This window comes from Bidens hawaiensis, unplaced genomic scaffold (genome assembly GCF_021521415.1).
Source record: "Bidens hawaiensis isolate Kalapana, Puna unplaced genomic scaffold, B.hawaiensis_p1.1 tig00023079_1, whole genome shotgun sequence".
In the NCBI taxonomy this organism is placed as follows: domain Eukaryota; kingdom Viridiplantae; phylum Streptophyta; class Magnoliopsida; order Asterales; family Asteraceae; genus Bidens; species Bidens hawaiensis.
The window spans coordinates 143814-165443 of NW_027493616.1; the positions used below are offsets into that span (position 1 = coordinate 143814).

Sequence of the window (21630 nt, forward strand, 5' to 3'; positions counted from 1 at the left end):
CCGCGAAGGATCATCCTCTACGTCGGCACCCGTTTCAACAGACAAAGACAAATCTACATCCCCTCCACCATCAGAAGAATCCTGGAAAAGGATCGATGCGATTGTACTCCAGTGGATCTACGGTACGATTTCGGTCGATCTAATACAAAAAATCATGAAAAAGAATACTACCGCCTACGATGCTTGGATCGCCTTGGAAAATTTGTTTCAAGATAATAAAAGCTCGCGAGCTCTACACCTTCAATCCAAACTCACCAATACTCGTCTTGACTCGTTCAAAGACATGGCTGCGTATTGCCGGGAGATTAAAGTTCTCGCCGATCAACTTGCAAACGTTGATGTCCCCCTCACACAGACACAACTGGTTCTCAAGGTTCTCGGCTGCCTCACCGAGCAGTATGCAACCATTGCAGCGATCCTACGCAACACAAATCCATTACCGGATTTCAATTCCGTCCGTTCTAGTCTGTGCCGTGAAGAAACCGAAAAAGCCGCCCTAGCCCTTCACTCCGCACAGGTGGCTGATCACGCACTCGCCGCGAAATCAGACCCGTCATTAACTGACGGTTCTCACAACACCAGCAGATTTGATCAAGGCCGAAATCGAGAACGGGGTCGCGGACGCGGCAGTTCTGGACGCGGAAGAGGGTCTTCATTTACACAGCAACCAGTCACCCCGTGGGCTCCGTTCCTCGGGTATTGGCAAAATAATTTCCCGGGGAACTCACAATGGCAGCAGTGGGCATCAACATCGCCGTGTCCGTGCCCGACCTCAACCCGACCAGCGGCACCACCTTCGGGTCAAGGGATTTTGGGACCGAAATCGGCACAGGCATACAACATGGGATACACGCCTACCGACATCGACCAAGCTCTTCACACCATGTCTCTCTACCCTCCGGAACAACCCTGGTTTATGGATACGGGCGCTTCGAACCACATGACAAACCATCCAGGTAATTTTACGTCTTTTTTTAATACTGGCAGTTCACGAAACATTATAGTTGGCGACGGTAATACCATCCCGGTAACCGGGAAAGGCAATCAAACCCTACCCCCGCCATTTCCCCTACTTAAACTAAATAACAGTTTATTAGCACCTCACATAATCAAAAACCTTTTATCGGTTCGTCGCTTAACAACTGATAATCAAATTTCGATTAAATTTGACCCGTATGGTTTTCTTGTGAAGGATCTCAAGACCAAGGCGCGCATCCTTCGCAGCAATAGCTCCGGAGATCTTTACCCGCTCACACCACAGGTCCTCTCAAAAATTCGCCACCCTTCTTCTTTTGCAGCTATTTCTCAAGACGTGTGGCACCAACGGTTGGGTCACCCGGGTCCAGAGTCGTTAAAGTCCCTTAGGAAGTTTGATTTTATTAAATGTAATAAGATGATTCGAAACTTTGTCAGTCATGTGTGTTTGGTAAAAGTGTTAGACTACCTTTTCTTAATTCCATTACTTCTACTTTTTTACCATTTGATTTAATACATAGTGACTTGTGGACTTCTCCCATTATTAGCACCGGTGGACATCGGTTTTATATTTTATTTATCGATGATTACACCAATTTTCTCTGGACCTACCCACTTAGCCACAAATCTCAAGTTTTCTCTATTTTTAAACAATTTTCTAATTTAATCGAAACTCAGTTTGAACGCAAAATCAAACAGTTTCAATGCGATAACGGTAAAGAATACGCTAATAACTCGTTTCACACCTTTTGCAAACAAAACGGCATGATGTTCCGGTTTTCTTGCCCATACACCTCCTCCCAAAACGGTAAAGAGGAACGCAAAATCCGCTCGATTAATAATATCATTCGCACTCTCTTAGCTCACTCCAATCTTCCCAACAACTTCTGGCACCATGCACTTGAAGTTGCTACATACCTAATAAATATCCTCCCATCCAAAACACGAAAGAACCTTACACCGACCCAACTCCTCTATCACCGTTATCCATCCTATGAACATCTTCGAGTGTTCGGATGCCTTTGCTACCCTCTCATTCCTTATAACACGATTCATAAACTCCAAGCACGGTCCAAACCGTGCGTTTTTTCTCGGGTACCCCAACCAACATCGCGGGTACAAATGCCTAGACCTCACCACCCACAAAGTCATCATTTGTCGTCACGTTCAATTTGACGAGACTACTTTCCCATTTAAATCCCTTAACCAACCCTCCAAACAAGACTATCGCTTTCTAACCGAAACCCTACACCCTACCCTTTGGCCACATATCAGACATAATCCCACAAACACACCCTTTCCACCTTTGGCCTCCCCTGCCCAGCACACCACGGCCCAACACACCCCCTCCACATCAGTTAACTCAGTCCATCCAACACCACCCATTATCCACACCTACTCCCAAAGACCAAAACCCCATACCCAGTGGCGGACCCAGGATTTTTTGCCAATGGGGTCCCATATTTTCGGTGTTCAAATTTTTCGGGTCGGTCGTTGTTCAGGTCGGGTCGAGGCGAAGAACATAATAAAAAACAATATCATAATAAAACTTTCTTTTCAATCATCACTACCTGAACGGGTCAAAATGGGTCGGGTTGACACATAAACACTTTGTTTTCCCTTCTTAAACATTTTTGAGATAGAACCTAGATCCACCTTTTCATAAGCATGTGTTGAAAACCATTAACTTAAACTAGTGAAAAATAAAACTGATATTTTAAAGTGTTTGAATGTTTCTAAAGAAAACCATGCATAAAGTTGAAAACAATGATATGTATTTTAGAGGTGTTTGAATGTTTCCAAAGTTATCATTGCAACATTAGCAATCAAATGATTGATTAACACTAAAAATTAACACAAAAAACCAAAAACTAGCCTTGTAAGACTTGAACCCATGACCTTTCAAAGATAAAACAAGGGACTTTCCACCAGACCACATCAACATTAATAGTATGGGTTCCAAGTATTAAATCTTATGGGGTCCTCAAAAAATTTAATATACCGCTTCTAATAAATTTTTAAAAAACATTGGTGTCCCGGGACCCCGATCCACACTATGTGGGTCCGCCCCTGCCCATACCCATCCAGTTTCGATGCCTTCCGCTAACCGGACATCACCTGTCCCCGTTGCCATCCCCCAACAGTCCCGTCCAGATCCAGTTCCTCCGGAACCGGCTCCGTCTCAACGCACCATACGGACTAGATCAATGGATGGCATTATCAAACCAAGACAACTTTTCAATCTCACCACTTCTTCTCCCGTCCCTATTTCTCGTAGTCCCAGTATTGCCTTGTCCTCACCCGAATGGCGCCAAGCTATGAATGTCGAGTTTAGTGCCCTTATTGAAAACCAGACGTGGGATTTAGTTCTGTGAACTCCGGACATGAACATTATCCGGAGCATGTGGCTCTTTCGCCACAAGTTTAAGGCTGACGGTTCACTCGAAAGATATAAAGCTAGGTTGGTTTGTGACGAAAGAAACCAACAATTGGGAGTAGATTGCGGAGAAACTTTTAGCCCGGTTGTTAAACCTGCCACAATACGAACCGTCCTATCGTTGGCACTCACTCAATCATGGTCCATTCATCAACTTGATGTGACCAACGCATTCCTACATGGGAAATTACACGAGATCGTTTACATGTATCAACCGATGGGGTTCCGCAATCAAGATTATCCGGACCACGTCTGTCGCTTAAAGAAATCATTGTACGGTCTCAAACAAGCTCCACGAGCATGGTACCAACGGTTTACGGACTTCGTTACCACTATGGGATTTGTTCAAAGTCGGTGTGACAATTCTCTGTTCGTCTATCATCACGGTAACGACACGGCGTATCTCCTCATATACGTTGATGACATAATCCTCACCGCCTCTTCCGACGCCCTTTGTACTCACATCATGGCAAAGTTGGCTGCCGAGTTTGCAATGAAAGATCTCGGGGAACTAAGCTATTTTTTAGGCGTATCCGTTAAACGAACCGGGAATAACCTATTTTTGTCTCAGCAAACTTACATGGGAGATATCCTAGATCGAGCGGGAATGTCAGATTGTAAATCGGTACCTACACCAGTCGACACAAAGCCAAAACTCAGCACTCATGACGGAATCGACTTTCAAGATCTGTCACTATATCTGAGCTTAGCCGGAGCGCTTCAATACTTGACTTTTACACGACCGGATATATCGTATGCGGTTCAACAATTGTGCATACATATGCATTGTAACATCCTAAAATATTCTAATATAAATAAAGAAAGTTGCGTTAAATTGTCGTGCGTTAATAATATTAACTAACGTCTAATATGGAAAGGATCATGGACTCGGATTTAATTAAGACGGGTTAAGGGTAATGGGCCTTAGGTCCATGAGCCTTAAGGGGTATAAATACCTCCTTAAATCACCCTTAAACCCTAAACCATTATCCATTTCCATCTTATTCTCTATACATCCAAAACACACACACCACACACCACCAAACACGGCCGGCGGCCGCGAGAGGTGAAATCCGAGCAAGAAAACGTGATTCAAGATTTATACAAGATCCAAAGTTCATAAGCCAGCTAACCGAGACCAAAACGAAAACATAAAGGCATGATTTCGATCTTAAAAGTTCATGTTTTAATAGACGGTTAGCCATGAAACTTGAAACTATAATAGATCGGGTCTAAACGAAACGTAAAGTAACGAACTTGATGCTAGGACGAATCCAATGAACCCATAAACATATACGGTTCGTAAAGGATAAACCGTAAATCTTGTATTAAGCGTTTTTGAACTTAAAGGTCCAAACTTTACGTGTTTTCGGGTCAAACCTTATCCAAAAACGACCATAGGAATGATCAGCCATGAAACTTGAAACTATAATAGATCGGGTCTAAACGAAACGTAAAGTAACGAACTTGATGCTAGGACGAATCCAATGAACCCATAAACATATACGGTTCGTAAAGGATAAACCGTAAATCTTGTATTAAGCGTTTTTGAACTTAAAGGTCCAAACTTTACGTGTTTTCGGGTCAAACCTTATCCAAAAACGACCATAGGAATGATCGCGGGTTAGTCAAATACCATACCCATGGATTTCTCAGTAAAACGATGATGATTTTGGGGGATTAAGATTGAACAGAGGCGCAGCTAGGTAACTTCGCCTGCAAACTGTAACTTCGCCCGCAAGCTTAACTTCGCTTGCAAGCAAGTTCGCCTAACTGATTAACTTCGCTTGATGTTAAGTTCGCTGAGGTACAAGTTCGCCAAACTGTAACTTCGCCTGGTGATAAGTTCGTCCATGATAACTTCGCCCAAAGTTAAGTTCGCTTAAGGTTTAACTTCGCCAAGCTAACTTCGTCTAAAGTTAAGTTCGCTTAAGGTTTAACTTCGCCAAGCTAACTTCGCCTAAAGTTAAGTTCGCTTAAGGTTTAACTTCGCCAAGTTAACTTCGCCTAAAGTTAAGTTCGCCAGGGGCTCTGCCCCTTGGACCCTGCTAAGGGCTGCCGCCCCTAGACCCCGCTTCCAGGGGCGCTGCCCCCGGACCCCCGTTCGTTGTGGGTTATATAAAGATAGAAATACAACATGAGTAGTAGTAGTTAATTGATACATGTATATATTATACAGTTAGCCGTGCACAGCTCAAGAAGGGAATAACGATTAACGGAGAGCGTAACAGGATTCAGGTGAGTTTCTAGCCCCATTTATGTGTTATGTTTTTGGGGCTGTGTGCATACTCGATATGTTTGTTAATACACTTATCCTAAGTGATAAGTGTATGCCTTATATGAATGATGTGAAATGTATGAATGATTGCTTGTTAGTACGTGAACGATCTTCGGATATTGCACGTACTGTCAGGTTGTGACGCTATGTATAAGGTGAGTATGATATGTATGCTTATGTGTATGAATGTGATAAAGTTAATAAAAGAAGGAAAGGATGGTTGTATGGTTGTATGGTTACGAAGAGGGTACCGGGCCCTAATAATACTCGAGGTATGATGTATGGTTGTATGGTAACGAAGAGGGAATCGAACCCTACTAATATTCGAGAACTAGGGAACCGAACCCTACTAATATTCGAGGAAAGAGGGTACCGAGCCCTAATAATACTCGAGGAAAGAGGGTACCGAGCCCTAATAATACTCGAGGAAGGAGGGTACCGAGCCCTAATAATACTCGAGGAAGGAGGGTACCGAGCCCTAATAATACTCGAGGAATGTAGGGCGTAATGCTCTTTATAACGTAAGATATGAAAGCTGGTTAATACAAAAGAAAGTATGAAAGTATGATTGAAAGAATATAAGTTTATGTGTATTGTATAATGTATGATTAACTAGAACTCACTCAGCGTAGCTGACTTTTAGTATGCACGCAGGTGAGTAGGATGAGGCAGCTCGCTTGAGGAGACACGTGGCACTGAATAAGAGGCTGGCATCGGAAGACTCAAGACGTTTAAGTTTAACGTTTTGTTTATTTTGAAAGACAAGATATTGTTTTAAGACAAGATGTGTTTTGTTATGAAATGTTTTATGAAAGTTTTTATATTCCGCGAATGTTTTAATTAACTCTGATATTAGAACTGCGTTTATGAGTAAATCCAACACGAAAGTAGGGCTATCGGTAACGAAGCCTTACATGCATGCACCGAAAATGTCCCACTGGCATGCTGTGTTACGTGTTTTACGTTACATCAAAGGCACACTATCATACGGTCTCACTTTGGGTTCGACATGGGCATCATTGCTTCATGCATATACCGACGCGGACTGGGCGGGCTGTCCGGACACGCGTCGCTCAACATCCGGGTACTGTGTCTATTTTGGAGATATCTACTTACTTGGTCATCCAAATGACAATCTACCGTATCTCAATCAAGCGCAGAAGCTGAATACCGAGGCGTTGCGAAGGTGGTCGCAGAAATTTGCTGGTTACGCAACTTGCTCCTGGAACTACGGCGACCTCTCACGGTTGCTACACTCGTGTATTGTGACAACATTAGTGCTATCTACCTGTCGGGTAACCCGGTTCAACATCAGCGAACTAAACATATTGAACTCGACATTCACTTTGTCCGTGAGCAAGTCCGTCGGGGAAATGTCCACATCGTCCACATGCCCACTCGTTTTCAAGTGGCAGACATTTTTACGAAAGGCCTTCCCAAGATTTTATTTGAAGACTTCCGCTCCAGTCTTAGCATTCGTCCTCCTCCAGCGTCGAATGCGGGGGAGTAATAGATAACGAATTATTTGAATATTATTTGAATTATAAATTTATGTTGATCTTGTATTTAGTTGGAGATCTATCCCTAAAATATGGGATATAGTTTGTATATATATTCATTGTATTGAGTTGGGAAGAATCAATGAGAATTACACATTCCTTTAGGGAGAAACCCGAGCTAATCGTCCAACCTTGAAGATTGTCATCAAAGAATTAGAGAGAGCAGTAAACTTTCAAGTAAGTCAATATTTTCATGCCATACACAACTTTGATCAAAGTAAAAAGTTCACTATATTTGTTTGACATGCCATAACCATGCATGTATCCTTGCTCATTTGTAGGTGGGAGAGAGGAACTGATAACTTGTGAAGGAAATATGGCAGTCCTTAACTCCTTATTATACATGGCATTGAGTTTCCTCCAAAAAAAGGCCATTCCAGACAACTTCAACCATATATTTGTTCTTAATAAAACATGTTTTTTTTCCTCTTGGTATATTGGCAAATGTGACACCTTAATATATATGGTTGTAAATAGTAAACGTGTTAGCTTGTGAGATGGTTTATGTTGTTTCTTGCTGTGTTTTATCGGAACCTATTACATTTGCTTTGATTGCTCATCACTGAAATTGGTTATTTGGATCATCATTGATATTGTTTAAAAGGCATGATCAAGAAACTCTCTATATATGAAACTATGAATGATATATTACAATTTAATACACAAAGTTATAAACACTAACAATATTGATACAAATATATTATTTAACTACATTATTCCTGACACCCCCTCAAGCAAATCGATGGTGGACCAAGACAAAAACATTGCCCGAAAAAGGTCAAACTAAGCACACGTGCGTAGACTTTTGGTGAAGTGATTGCGCGCCACTTGAAGCTTGCTCCAAACAAACTTGGTGTATAATTTCCCAGAAGAAACATGGTCCCGAATAAAGTGGTAGTTTGAATATATATATTTTTTCCCGATTGTGAGAAACTAGATTTCGTGTTAACTATACGACATTGTGATTATCACATAATGAAGTTGGCCCAAGGGGCAAAACATTTGGCTTACACAAAAGATGAGTAATCCAAACTATCTCTGCAGCAGTATTAGCCATCGCCCGATATCAGATTCACAGCTAGCACGAGAAATGGTAGGTTAAACAAGGTTACTAAAATAAGTATTGAATACCCATAGCACATAGGTACATTGTTGTGTTTCAAAGCATTGAGCCCAATCAGCATTAGAGTAACCCAAAATGTTAGTTTTGGGTGGTTTGGTAAAGGTGAAATCAAACGAAAGGGTACCTTTGACTGAAGAATCCTTAACACACGGAAAATGGGTAATTGTTTGGGCTGGAAGAAATTGACTTACTTGATTGTGTGCATAAGAATGGTCCGGTTTACTAATAATCACGTACTGGAGAGCTCCAACAAGTGAATGATAAAGTGTGGGAATCGTGAGTAGAGGGCCAGTGGAGACAATATTCTGTTTCGGTGCAAGAGGCGTGGAAACTGGTTTGAGTGAAGTCGAGAGGCGCATTAAATAATGTTGTGAGCATACTTTGACTTAAAAACAAGTTGTCATAAGTTTAAAGCACCTCAAGACTCAAAAACTAGTTAAGATTGTCCAAGTCTTTAACAAAAAACTCCTAATTCTACCTTGATTAATTAGAAGTTTAGATCAATCCATGATGGTTTCTTCCGATCAATTAATTTCGTCTAATCATACAAATTGAAATATGAGTTTTGTCTCAAATGATTCTTTCGTTGCAAATTTTGCTCAATCAGAGGTGGATTGGCCCAATTCAGAGTTTCGTATAAATTGGAGCAACTCAGGCTTCAGCCTTCATGCAAATTGCCATTGAAATTGAAATTTATTGTATTCAAGGTGTTTTACTTAAAATAGTCAAAACTGGTAAAAATATTCCTAAGCTCATCTTATATGGATTTTGTGATGTTGATGTAAATCCCATTTACATCAGAAACTCATGTTGTTTATAATTGGTTCGTTAGTCTTCAGTTTTGAAGAAATTATTTCGAACTATAGTTTAAATCGCTACATTTATGAAGGTTGAGTTCACGGATCATGTACTGTTAGGAAACAAACGGGTTATCTTTTAGTAATAGGTCAGTTTTTTGATGGCAGCAAGCAAGTTGAGTAAAATATAAAATAATTCGTATTCAATTCAAAATTCGTTTACTGACAGATCGTTGACAATATTAAGGAATAGTGCATGTTGCATATGAAACCGACGTCTAAAGTACTTATCAAGAAACATCGGATTTGAAGAAAACTAGTCACTCAATAAACGACCGCCGTCATCTTCACGACCTCTATAACTTGACTCTTGTTGTTTACACATCGATTATATATTCTTGGCGCCATTGTACATCAATTCTTGGAAATAACTCCTGACGAGATTAGCTATATGCGGGTCATCATCATCACTAAAGCTCATTTTATGGAGAAGCATGTGTGGTAGGGAGAAACATTGTGGGTGTTTTTGTTTGTGTGAATGAAGGGTGTATGTGTGTAATTTATAGATAAGAAAATATTATGTCTTCCACAATGGAATCCAGAAGTGAGATTTCAAGTAAGTGTTTCCATAATCTTCTTTATGAAAATATGATTTATCAAAATAATGAGTCACCATTGATATCGACATATCTGACAAATGTTCGGGAGTCTCTAAAAAGGACCGCACACAAAAATTAACTTCCTGTTTGTTACATTTGACCCGTTCCCCTCTTGGTCTTATTAAACAACCTAAGCCTACCCATTGTGTGGGTCAAAATTGAAATTTCTAAACTTATATATACTACAATGATTAAAAAGGTGGTGCGAAACTGTAAATGCCATTGATGACTAGAAACATGAAGTATAGTCAATAAAGTGATGATATAATCAAGATATAACAAAAGTGCAAGTTAGCTTCATATGCCAATCATCAGAACCTATCTTCTTGGCATAATCATCAACTATGCTTTTATGCAAAATCTCTGATATTATTAATAGGAAAAGGGACTCTTAACGGATAGTATCGTGGAACCACCAAAAGATGTTTGTGTCGGTTGATTGCAGTTGAGAAAAAGAACTATAACTGTGATGTCATCATGAACTTGTCTTCTTAGCCCTCTGTCTACTTTCTCCAGTTCCGAGTATGTAATATTTCGTTTCTTTGATGCTTCAACAACCGCAGCTTTAACAAGTTTCCGTGCGATCCCCTGCAATATATTTTAATGTTTTATTAGAATAGTAAATCAAATTTGTCCTCAGTACTCGGTTTCTGGGCCCGATCTTCATTTTGATTCATGGGGCTCGTATCTAAACGGCACATCAGGCGGGCTAGATAGCGGGTCAAAATATGTAACTTTTGGTATGGGCAAAAACAAGTCAGCTTGGCTAACATTGAACAATTTCTGTCCAAAAGCTTTATATTTCCTTTTTTTTATTAATATATAGTGTGTCAACTTGAAACTGAAAAAAACGGAATTTTCGTTTTCCATTATTTTAATTTTAAGTATTTTATAAGAAATTAATACATAGTGTAATATTTTAGCCCAAAAGCATAATAATAAGGCAGTTATTCTATAAAGATTTAGGCCCAAATTCATTAGTTATGGGTCAATTTTTTTGGGCCAAATTTCAAGCCCAGATGATAAAACAAAAACAGAAACCGAACGTTTTCTAAAATGTCAAAAACTAAAGTTTTGGTTTGACCCCAAAACCGACCCATGTACACTCCTAGCGTCAAGTGTGATTACTAAAATTACATAATTTCAGTAATAATTAAAAAAATTTGTAAAATGATTTAGAAGGTTTTATACATTAATAAATAGTGTAGCACAAATATTTTAGCCCAAATGTGTAACAATAATGTAGCTCTTATATAACCAAAGGATTTAGGGCCAAATTCATTATTTTGAACCAATTTTGGCTCGAAAATTCTAGCCCAGATAGTAAAACCTAAACCTATATAACCAAAGGATTTAGGCCCAAATTCATTATTTTGAACCAATTTTGGCCCGAAAATTCTAGCCCAGATAGTAAAACCTAAACTGAACAGTTTCCAAAAACTAAATAACTGAATTTTGGGTTTGCCCAAAACCGACCCATGTGCGTGATTACCAAACTTACATTATTTCAGTAATAATATATATTTTTTAGTAAAAGATACACTTTGAGCAAGTAACATTTTTCTATAAAAGTTTACCAGTTAGAGAAATTTGTAACTCGAATCAACCCATTCATAAGCAAAAGGGTCGAAATTGCCACGTGTTCTTAAAAAGATGATACCTACATATATGTTCTATAAACAACGGAAAAAGAAAAATATGAAACTTACATGACGTGGAGAGTTTTTAACTATATTAACTGCCTCTTGATCACTAAGATGTTCCCATAAACCGTCAGAAGCAAATATAAGAAACTGATCTTGAGGGGTGAGCTTCTGCACAAGTATGGCTGGTTCAGCTTTTAGAATTGGCTCACTGAATGACTCAGACTGTCTAAACTTTGGCAACAAAGGGGGTCTGTTGAAATCTGGTTTCTTCAAATATGCATCACCGATAGACCTAGAAATCTGCAAGATTGTTAATTTTTCTTTTACAAATCATTATGCCAAAAGTATACAATCTTGCACTTAAGTTCACTGATCAACCAAAATCTAAAAAATCAAAGCAACTCAATTAGAAGAAACCGTTAGGTTAGTTTAATTCTATCACGGGTGAAACGTGTGAATATGGTTATTTTAATTCTATGAAAGGTCAATAGCTTATTTTGAATCTATAACAGGTCAAACGGGTCAGTAGGTTACTTTGATCTTATAACGGGTCCAATGTGTTGAATAACATCTACTAGATGAATCTTGGGTATAAAGATACAGAAATGGGCCAATAGGTTAAATTGATACTGTAATGGATCAAACGGGTTATTTTGATTCATAACGGGTCAAACGGGTCTATAGGTTATTTTGATCTTATAACAAGTAAAACGGATTGAATAACATTTCTACCTGCATCTTTGGCATAAAGCTACAGAAATGGGCCAATAGGTTATTTTGACTCAACGGGTCAATATGTTAATTTGGTTCTATAATGGGTTGAATAATATTCAACTACGTGAATCTTTCGCATAAAGATACAGAAATGAGCCAATGGGTTATTTTTAATTTTTATTCAATATTAATGGGTCAAACAGGTCAATTACAGAAGATTAGCATCAAATGAAACCGGTTAAAAGGAAACAGGTCAAAACTCACAGAAAGAACGCCTTTTAATTCAAAAAAACTCAAAATCAAATTTTATACTCATACTTGACACATTAATTCTCTGTAAAAATACCAAAATTTGGGGGGAAAAAGTGTGTCAAGTAAATCGGATGTGTACAAAAATTACCCGTTTTGGCCCCCAAAAGTCAATATTTACAGTAAAGAGGCTGTAGAATATATTTACTCACAAAAAGTCAGCTTTTTTAAAAAACATAAAAAAGAACTTTATATCACAAATTACCTGAATAAGACCCCTCACACGCCACACATTGCGTTTTAACAGAACAATATTGGGATCGTTTGGATGCAATGATTTTAGTTCCTCTCTAACCGATTCAAAGCTTGCATTATGTTCTTCTGAAAGTCTGACAGCTTTTAATGCATTCACAGATTTATCTTCTTTCCCCAGCACTGCACGGGAATCTCCAGCATTTGCAATGTACAACACTCCATTGCATATGATACCAACCAAACAGCACGACCCGACACAAGCCATTCTTGGATTACTTAACCATTCCCTTTCAACTAACGCAAGAAACTCCTCTTCAGTTGCTAAAAACGCCTTGCGTATAATGTCAGCTGACATTTCTTCACTCCCTGATGTGTATTCTGCATAATTAATACATATGTTCTTATGGTCAACAGTTACTGTGTTTAACCAAAAAGATCAAGCATGTCAAAACTTAACATGGCTTACACATGAATAGGTTGACTCTAGTTATGTACCGTCTCTAACAGGTCGAAAGCGTAAGATTAAAAAAAAATACTAAAATGTGTTGAAAGTCAGCCAAAGTGTATTTTAATGCACCAAACCTCCTACATCATTTTATATAAAGATATAGATCACTAATATAGTTTCTGTAATCATATTTGACATGCTAAATGTTTACTAAATATTTAACAAAATTGGAGTGTTGGGTCAAAAATTACATATTTTGACCCGTTACCCAACCCACCGATTTTTCCACCTATGATATAATGAAGTCAAAATACGTTTCTTTATCCACATTTATCCTTTTATGTTGTTATTCTTTGAAGACATTTAAAACATCAAATAATGTGCATAACACTATGTGTCTAATCAAATGTTGCAAATGTCTAAGAAAGCTACACTAGTCGATAAATCCATTTAAAACATATAAAAAACTATACAATCATATCTATGCGTCATGAAAAGTAAATCGAACTGTATAACAAACGAAAAACTGAACTGCATTTTACAAAGAGACAGCTTACTTTTGATATTATTGAACAAATGATCATTGATAAACCTTGCAGCTTCAGAGCCAGCATGACCATCATAGATCCCAACAAAGGTTCCTCGAGGCCCATTCTCATCTAAATTCAGACACCCGGATTCTAGCTGACACTGATCTTCCAACACAATATTGGCTTTAATAACAGCCATCGAAAACTCTCCGTTAACATGCGTACCGTGGTCTTTAAACCACCATAGCCCATCAACAGTGCCACCTGTACCTTCATCTTCACTATCATCTTCCACAAAAAATGACTTCCAACAAATAAATTTCTTCAAAGTTGCTCTCACCATTCTCCCTCTTTCACATATTAATTAAAACCCTACAGTAAAACCCACACCAATTTAAAATATTTAACACCATATTGCATGCAGATAGGGTTGTAAACGAGCCGAACGTTCACCGAACCGTCCGTGAGCCGTTCGGCTGGAAGTTCGTTTACGTTCGTTTGTTTAATAAATGAATGAACACAACAAGAAATTCTATTTCGCTAAGTTAAATGAACGAACATGCACAGTATTCATATTCGCTTGTTTATGTTTGTAAGTTAAAGGTTTGCTTTATAGTTTTATAATATTTTATTTCTAATAAACAACCTAACGTCTAAATTTTATAATTTTATATTTTTATTGTTTATGTTCAGTTCGTTTCGTTATCGGTTTGTTTTATAAAGTTTTGGTATAACTAACAAATATAACTTGTGCTTCATTGGCATTATCAGAACAAAACCACCTATTGGGAAATTATTATGTTTATAATAATAATAATAATAATTATAATAATAATAATAATAATAATAATAATTATTATTATATCAAATGCTTAACTTTATATTTAATTAAGGTGATCATTTCCTTAACGAACATACACGAAAGTTTAACGCTAAACGAACAAACATGAACAGGGCTTCGTTCGGTTCGTTCGTTTACAGCCCTACATGCAGATACCGTAAATCTGTAACAGAACAATTGAACACCAAAACCCAATTCATAAATACATCAACAAAACCGCATTTTAATCAAATAAACAGAGGTGGGTTTCATTGAGGCATTTAATCAAACACCTTATGTGCATTATTATAAAACATTTGATCGTAAGAAATTGAGACTGACCTTTGATGATGAGGCAAATTGAGAAAGTGGGTTATGATTGTGGGTTTGATTTGATGGATTATAAAGGGTGATGAAATGAGAAATTGGAACGATTCTTGGTTGCAAAGCAAAGAAAGAGGGTTTTACTACGTATGCGTATAAATAGCATGGTTTGCAGAAGTGGGTTACAACTGTAGGGGTTACAAATTATTATTATTATTATTATTATTATTATTAATATCTATCTATAATAATCTATATAAACGAAGACATAAAAAATCTACGTGTCGCGATGTGATAGCTCCCATTTTTTTTAGAGTCACCAGAATTGCTTGATTTTTTAAATGGAGGCTTCTCGTGCATATGACCCGAATTCATGGGTATAGGTCTTGCCAAACCCATATATTCCTTAAACGGGTTATAACATCTCGTTAAATTAAAAATTATTCTTACCAAATTATTGATATAAAAATCCTATAAAATAGGATATAATAAAAATTAATATCTTGTTTATTTTAAAAAAGATATATATATATATATATATTTAAATTAAAAAACAAATTTGATTGTAAAAAAAATAAACGGGTCTTGGGCCTCATCAAACCATAAGTATATTATTAACTTTCATAAATATTATTTATAATTAAAAACCAATTTTATCGTAAAAAAATAAACGGGTCTTGGGTCTCATCAAAACCATATAGCTTTTAAACCGGGTTATAACATCTTATTTATTTGTGAAACAATTTATCATCAAACCATATGTATATTATTAACTTTCATACAATAAAAAAAATATAAATTCAAAAAAAATAAATATTAAAACAAACAATATAAAACAACCCCCGTAATACGGGGGATAAAAACTAGTTATAATATTTTCAGAATGAAACACGGTACCGGTTATTACACAATTATTTAGATATTAAATATTGAATTGAATATATAATTATATTAGGTTAGGAACCCGTGTATTACACGGGTTGTACAATGAAAACGGTATAATTGATAAATTTTTGTATACGTATATGATTAAAATTACGTATTACATATAATATTGAAAAACAAATAGCTCATAAATCTCTAAATTACAAATAAGTTGCAAGTTTTATATATACATATAAATTGCTACAGTTTACCGAAACATTAACAAACCATACGTTATATAGAACAAAGCATATACAAATCATATATAATTTATTTTTATTTGAACTAATTGCTAGTTTCCCTAACCATTGATGAGGTCATCTGATGTCCAATTATTACTTCTACTATTACCTGCAATTCACAACAAAATATAACCAAATTAACCATGATTTAATACCCAATACTTGTCTCATTCATTAGGTTCGATTTGTACATTCATAATCAGTCAAATAGATTGAAAGAGAGAGAAAAAAGGAAAGAAAGATTGGCTAACTTCATTTCAGGTCGATTTCAAAATAATAAGGCTTTTGTATTCATATGTGACACCCATATTGCTAATCAAAATACTGGATAAGGAGTGTTCCGGTTCCAACCGGTCCATACGAAATTAGTCACTTTGACCATCTACCCAACCCGCTTATGTTTTTGATCTTGTAAATAAGGTTTTTTGTTCAAAATAACCTAGAATAATCTGATCAATTGGTTTCTACACAACTCGCTAATGTTTTTTATCATGTTTTTGTCATGGTGACATCCAAATTTGTTATTGACAAATGGGATTTATTGCACGCAACTTGGAACAAAATATAAACCAAGGGTGAATATACTTCAGGTTTGTAAGAAGAGTAAATAAGTCATTTGGGCAATCATAATCAATAAAAGGGATGATGTAATGAACATGACTTTATAATATAAATCAAACTCCTTTAGTTGTAATCCATAATAAGGCTAGATAAAGAATGAATGGGATAATGATAAGGCTAGATAAGGAATGTATTAAATCTTAATTAAATTTTAGTTTTAAATTAATAAAGTTAATTAGAAATTATAGGTTAATACATAAGAGTGTCACTTGGCAAACTATTAGGCCAACTAAGGGGTTTGTGGTTCAACCAACATTTTTGTTTATTATAATAGTAGATGACGAAGTTAAAAAAAAATAATATATTATTATTTTTAAATTTTTAAATGTGCAACATCAATAAAAAAAATATTTATATCCACGCGTTGCAATGGGTACGTTGCAGAAAGTCAGTTGATATCGGTTCGATTCATTACAGTCAAAGATATGTAGCAAAAGTTTTATTACCAAAATTGAGGGGCAAAAAATATGTAGTGAAAATTTTGTGGCAAAAGTCTAATGAACCAAAATTTGTAAATAGAGTTTAGGGACCTAAAAGTATATGTGCTAAGCACGAGGGCCTAAAAGTATGTTTGCTAAATTTGTGTCGCAAGAGTCAAAAAATAAATAAATAAAGGAAACTTTAATGCATAAGTGAGAAAAGTATAAAGGGTTAATAGTAATTTTATTAAGGTTGTGTGGCAAGAGTTGAAGAAAGACAACTTCACAAGTAGCCTTTTAATATATATAATAATATGCGGTTAATGGGGTTGGGCTTGAAATATGGTCAAGGTGGAAGAATTTAGATAATTGCTTACCATTTGTCACTTCTTTGTGTTAGAGCGGGTGGAGACTCGAGACAAATTAGCATGGGACGATGATGATGATGAGGATGGGCTAATCACAGTGAAGCATAAAGAGGCAACTAGAAGATGTCAATGGTCATTCGCTCAACTTGTGTTCAAAAGTTCCATTAACAAAGTTAAAGGACAAAAAAGTATATATGTAAAGTAAAATCGAGGAGCCAAAAAGTATATAGTGAAACTTTTGTGGAAAAAACCAATGAACCAAAGTTTGTATAAAAATTTTTAAGGACGTAAAAGTATACGTGATAAAAGTGCGCAGTCCTTAAAGTATTTTGGCTGAATTTGGCAAGAGTTGAAAAAAGGAAACTTTAATGTATAAGTGAGAAAAGCGTAGAAGCTTAATAGAATTTTTACTAAAGTTGTGTTGCAAGAGTTGAAGAAAGACAACTTTACAAGTTGTCTTTTAATATATAATAATATGCGGTTAGTGGGGTTGGGCTCGAAACTGGCTAAGGTGGAAGAGGCGGAAGAACTTAGACAGCTGCTTAGCATTTGCCACTTCGTGGTGTTAGAGCGGGTGGAGACAAATTAGTATGGGATGTTTATGAGGATGGGGCATTCACAGTGAAGCATAAAGGGGTACCTAGAACTAGAAGTCAGAAGATGTCAATGGTCATTCGCCTGATTTTGTGTTCAATTGGAATAGTTGAGTCCCTAGAAAGGTTAATCTTTTGGTGTAGAGGGCGAAACTAGATCGCCTTCCAACATGGCTAGTGTTGGTAGCTTGTAACATTGTTGTCCCTTTGATCTGGTGCGTTTTTTGTAGGGATCTCGACGAATCTTCTGAGCATAATTTCATCCGGCCCAGTTCTGAAAACAATGTTACAAATTTGGAATTGTATAATCAATTAAATTTTGCAAATTAAATCAATAATAATATAAAACCTAATTGTGTTTTATACCTATCTTTTCTATCATAATAATTCATCTATCAATTAGTCATCACATAGTATAAAAACACTATGTCAACGTACACAATATCACATAAAGTCCTATATGGACGTATGTCGTATAACAAAAAAAAAATCTTTATGTTATCGTATAATTCAAATCTGTTGAGGATTGATTGTCATTGCTAGTTAAGATGCCACGCCATTGTCACGTAGACAAAGATGTTTTAAATAGCTCACCCCTTAACGAACGCATTGTGGGTAACTATCTTTAATTAGCTATTTATGATTGTAGATGAAATAAATAAACAAAAAACGAACATAAATGTTTGATTGATAGTTAATGGGTGGACCTCAATAAATTTCAATTAAAACACTTGTTAACATGGTGCTACCTCCTCTGTAACGTCCCGCTTTTGCCAAGCCACACACGGTGTATTGGGCGTTACGGAGCCTATGTGGCAATGAAATGCCCAAGGCTTTGCTGGGCAAATATTCTTTCCCATTCGATTAATGATATGAGATGTTATATACAAACACCGCCTTTATGGTGTTTGTATTGGCATATATGACTCGTATATACCTGTATGACCCATACATACAATGTTTGCCTGCCACATGTACAGAGAAATTAAAATCACAACTTTTTGTAGTATATACGACTCGTATAGGACTATAAAAGTCGTATATGCTCTGATGTCTCATATAGTTCTTTGTGGTTCTATATGCCTTCTATAGGCTCTATACGCCTCATATAGTTCTTAATGGATGAACCATATGCCTTGTATAGGCCTTATACAACTCGTATAACTCTTCATTGATAAACTATATGCCTCATATAGACCATAATATCTTATTCTTGTTCAAAACTTTTCAAAGTCTTCACATTCACTCGTATACACACTGTACTACTCGTGTAAGTTTTTGTGAATGTCATTTGACACCATCATCATTCGACTTGTTTTAACCAACATCTCAATCATATAACGACTATAACTTTTACACATTTAGAGGGTGTTTGGGATTGCTTATTTTTACCAACTTATAACTTATTAACTTTTTGAAAAATAATAAAGTGTTTGGGATTGCTTTTGATGTGAGAGAGAAAGTTTCATAAGTTACAATGTTATAACTTATTAACTTAATGAAAAGTTATAATTAGGTAAAATAAGGAATCCCAAACTCCCCCTTAATACATAAAAAAATATATAAAAAAATTGTGCCTGTACAAATAGTGTAGGTCCATACGAATCATATAAACCTACTAGTTTGATCCTCCCGTGTTACGAGAGTTTATTTAAAGTTTTTTTAATCGTTCTGCTATTTTATGATGATTTATTTTATTTTTTAACGTAGTTTTGTTTTAATTTAATACATATATATTAGTTTGTTATTATACTTTTTAACGTTTGGGTTTTATCAGTTGAGATGTTTAGGTTTTTAGATTTTTAACGAACAAACATAAACGAACAGGAGCATGTTAGTTTTTTTTAAATGTACAAACATGAACACAAATACTGTATTTGTCTAATGAAAAAAGGGGCGTTGATGTAGTTGACAATGGTGGGTAGTATCGGAAGTTAATCGACGATGGAGATGATAGACCGGCAACGGAGAACATGCAAAGCAGATAAATTAAATTAGGATTTGATGATGAAAGTGTTTATCAATAAATGATATCTTATAACCCATTTGAAGGCTATTAGAGTTTGTTAGGACCCATAACCCGAGAAAATTATTCTTTGATGATTGAGGGGTTATTTCACAAATAAATGAGATGTTATAACCCGTTTAAGGGTTATCCGGGTTTGATAAGACCCATGACCCACAAAAATTATTGTTTGATTATGAAATAGTTTTACAAATAAATGAGATGTTATAACCCATTTAAAGACTATCCGGGTTTGGTGAGACCCATACCCGCGAATTAGGGTCAAATGCATGAGAAGCCTCCATTTATAAATCAAGCAATCTGGTGGCTCTAGAGGATGATAAATGAATTATATAGATATAGTTAGACTAGTTTTTATCCCCCGTATTACGGGGGTTGTTTTATATTATTTGTTTTAATATTTATTTATTTTTTGAATTTATATTTTTTATTGTATGAAAGTTAATAATATACTTATATGGTTTAATGATAAATTGTTTTACAAATAAATGAAATTTTATAACCCGGTTTAAAAGCTATATGGTTTTGATGAGACCCAAGACCCGTTTATTTCTTTTACTATAAAATTGGTTTTTTAATTACAAATAATATTTATTAAGGTTAATAATATACTTATGGTTTGATGAGTCTCAAGACCCGTTTATTTTTTTTACTATAACATTTGTTTTTAAATTTAAATAATATATATATCTTTTTTAAAATAAATAAGATATTAATTTTTAGTATATATCCTATTTTATAGGATTTTTACATAAATAATTTGATGAGAATAATTTTTAATTTAATGAGATGTTATAACCCGTTTAAGAAATATTTGGGTTTGGTAAGACCCATACCCGTTAATTCTAGTCAAATGCATGAGAAACCTCCATTTAAAAATCAAGCAAATCTGGTGACTCCAAAAAATGGGGGAGCGACCACATCACGACACATATAGGATTTTATGTTTTCGTTTATATATATACTAGTTTTTATCCCCCGTATTACGGGGGTTGTTTTATATTACTTGTTCTAATATTTATTTATTTTTTGTATTTATATTTTTTTATTGTATGAAAGTTAATAATATACTTATGGTTTGATGATAAATTGTTTGACAAATAAATGAGATGTTATAACTCGGTTTAAAAACTATATGGTTTTGATGAGACCAAAGACCCGTTTATTTCTTTTACTATTGATTTTTTAATTATAAATAATATTTATGAAAGTTAATAATATACTTATGGTTTGATGAGACCCAAGACCCGTTTATTTTTTTTACTATCAGATTGGTTTTTTTAATTTAAATAATATATATATATATATATATTAAAATAAATAAGATATTAATTTTTAGTATATCCTATTTTATAGGATTTTTACATCCATAATTTGGCGAGAATAATTTTTTATTTATGGAGATGTTATAACCCGTTTAAGGAATATCTGGGTTTTGTAAGACCCATACCCATGAATTCGGGTCAAATGCATGAGAAACCTCCATTTAAAAATCAAGCAAATCTGGTGACTTCAAAAAAAGGAGGAGCGACCACATGTATGATTTTTATGTTTTCGTTTATATATATTATAGATACATTATAGATTAGATTAGATACAGCTCTTATAAGGCCCATTTAAAAA

The 21630-nt window shown here is 35.7% G+C and overlaps 1 protein-coding gene across 2 annotated transcripts; it reads right to left on the reverse strand.

Moving 5' to 3' along the window:
* Window positions 1-10036: 10036 nt before the first annotated feature.
* LOC143566946 (putative protein phosphatase 2C 48) lies at window positions 10037-15025 on the reverse strand. Of its 2 annotated transcripts, XM_077053492.1 has the most exons (5): window positions 14833-15025; window positions 13698-14042; window positions 12703-13070; window positions 11538-11774; window positions 10037-10416 (listed from the first exon to the last, which is right to left on the reverse strand). In XM_077053492.1, the coding sequence occupies exons 2-5, from the start codon at window positions 14011-14013 to the stop codon at window positions 10201-10203; spliced, it is 1137 nt and encodes a 378-aa protein (XP_076909607.1). In that variant the 5' UTR covers window positions 14014-14042; window positions 14833-15025; the 3' UTR covers window positions 10037-10200. The 2 variants fall into 2 exon arrangements, 1 of the variants encoding a protein (XP_076909607.1); XR_013141316.1 differs by lacking the exons at window positions 10037-10416; window positions 14833-15025 and adding an exon at window positions 10893-11158 and having other exon boundaries at window positions 11246-11774; window positions 13698-14163.
* Window positions 15026-21630: the final 6605 nt, after the last annotated feature.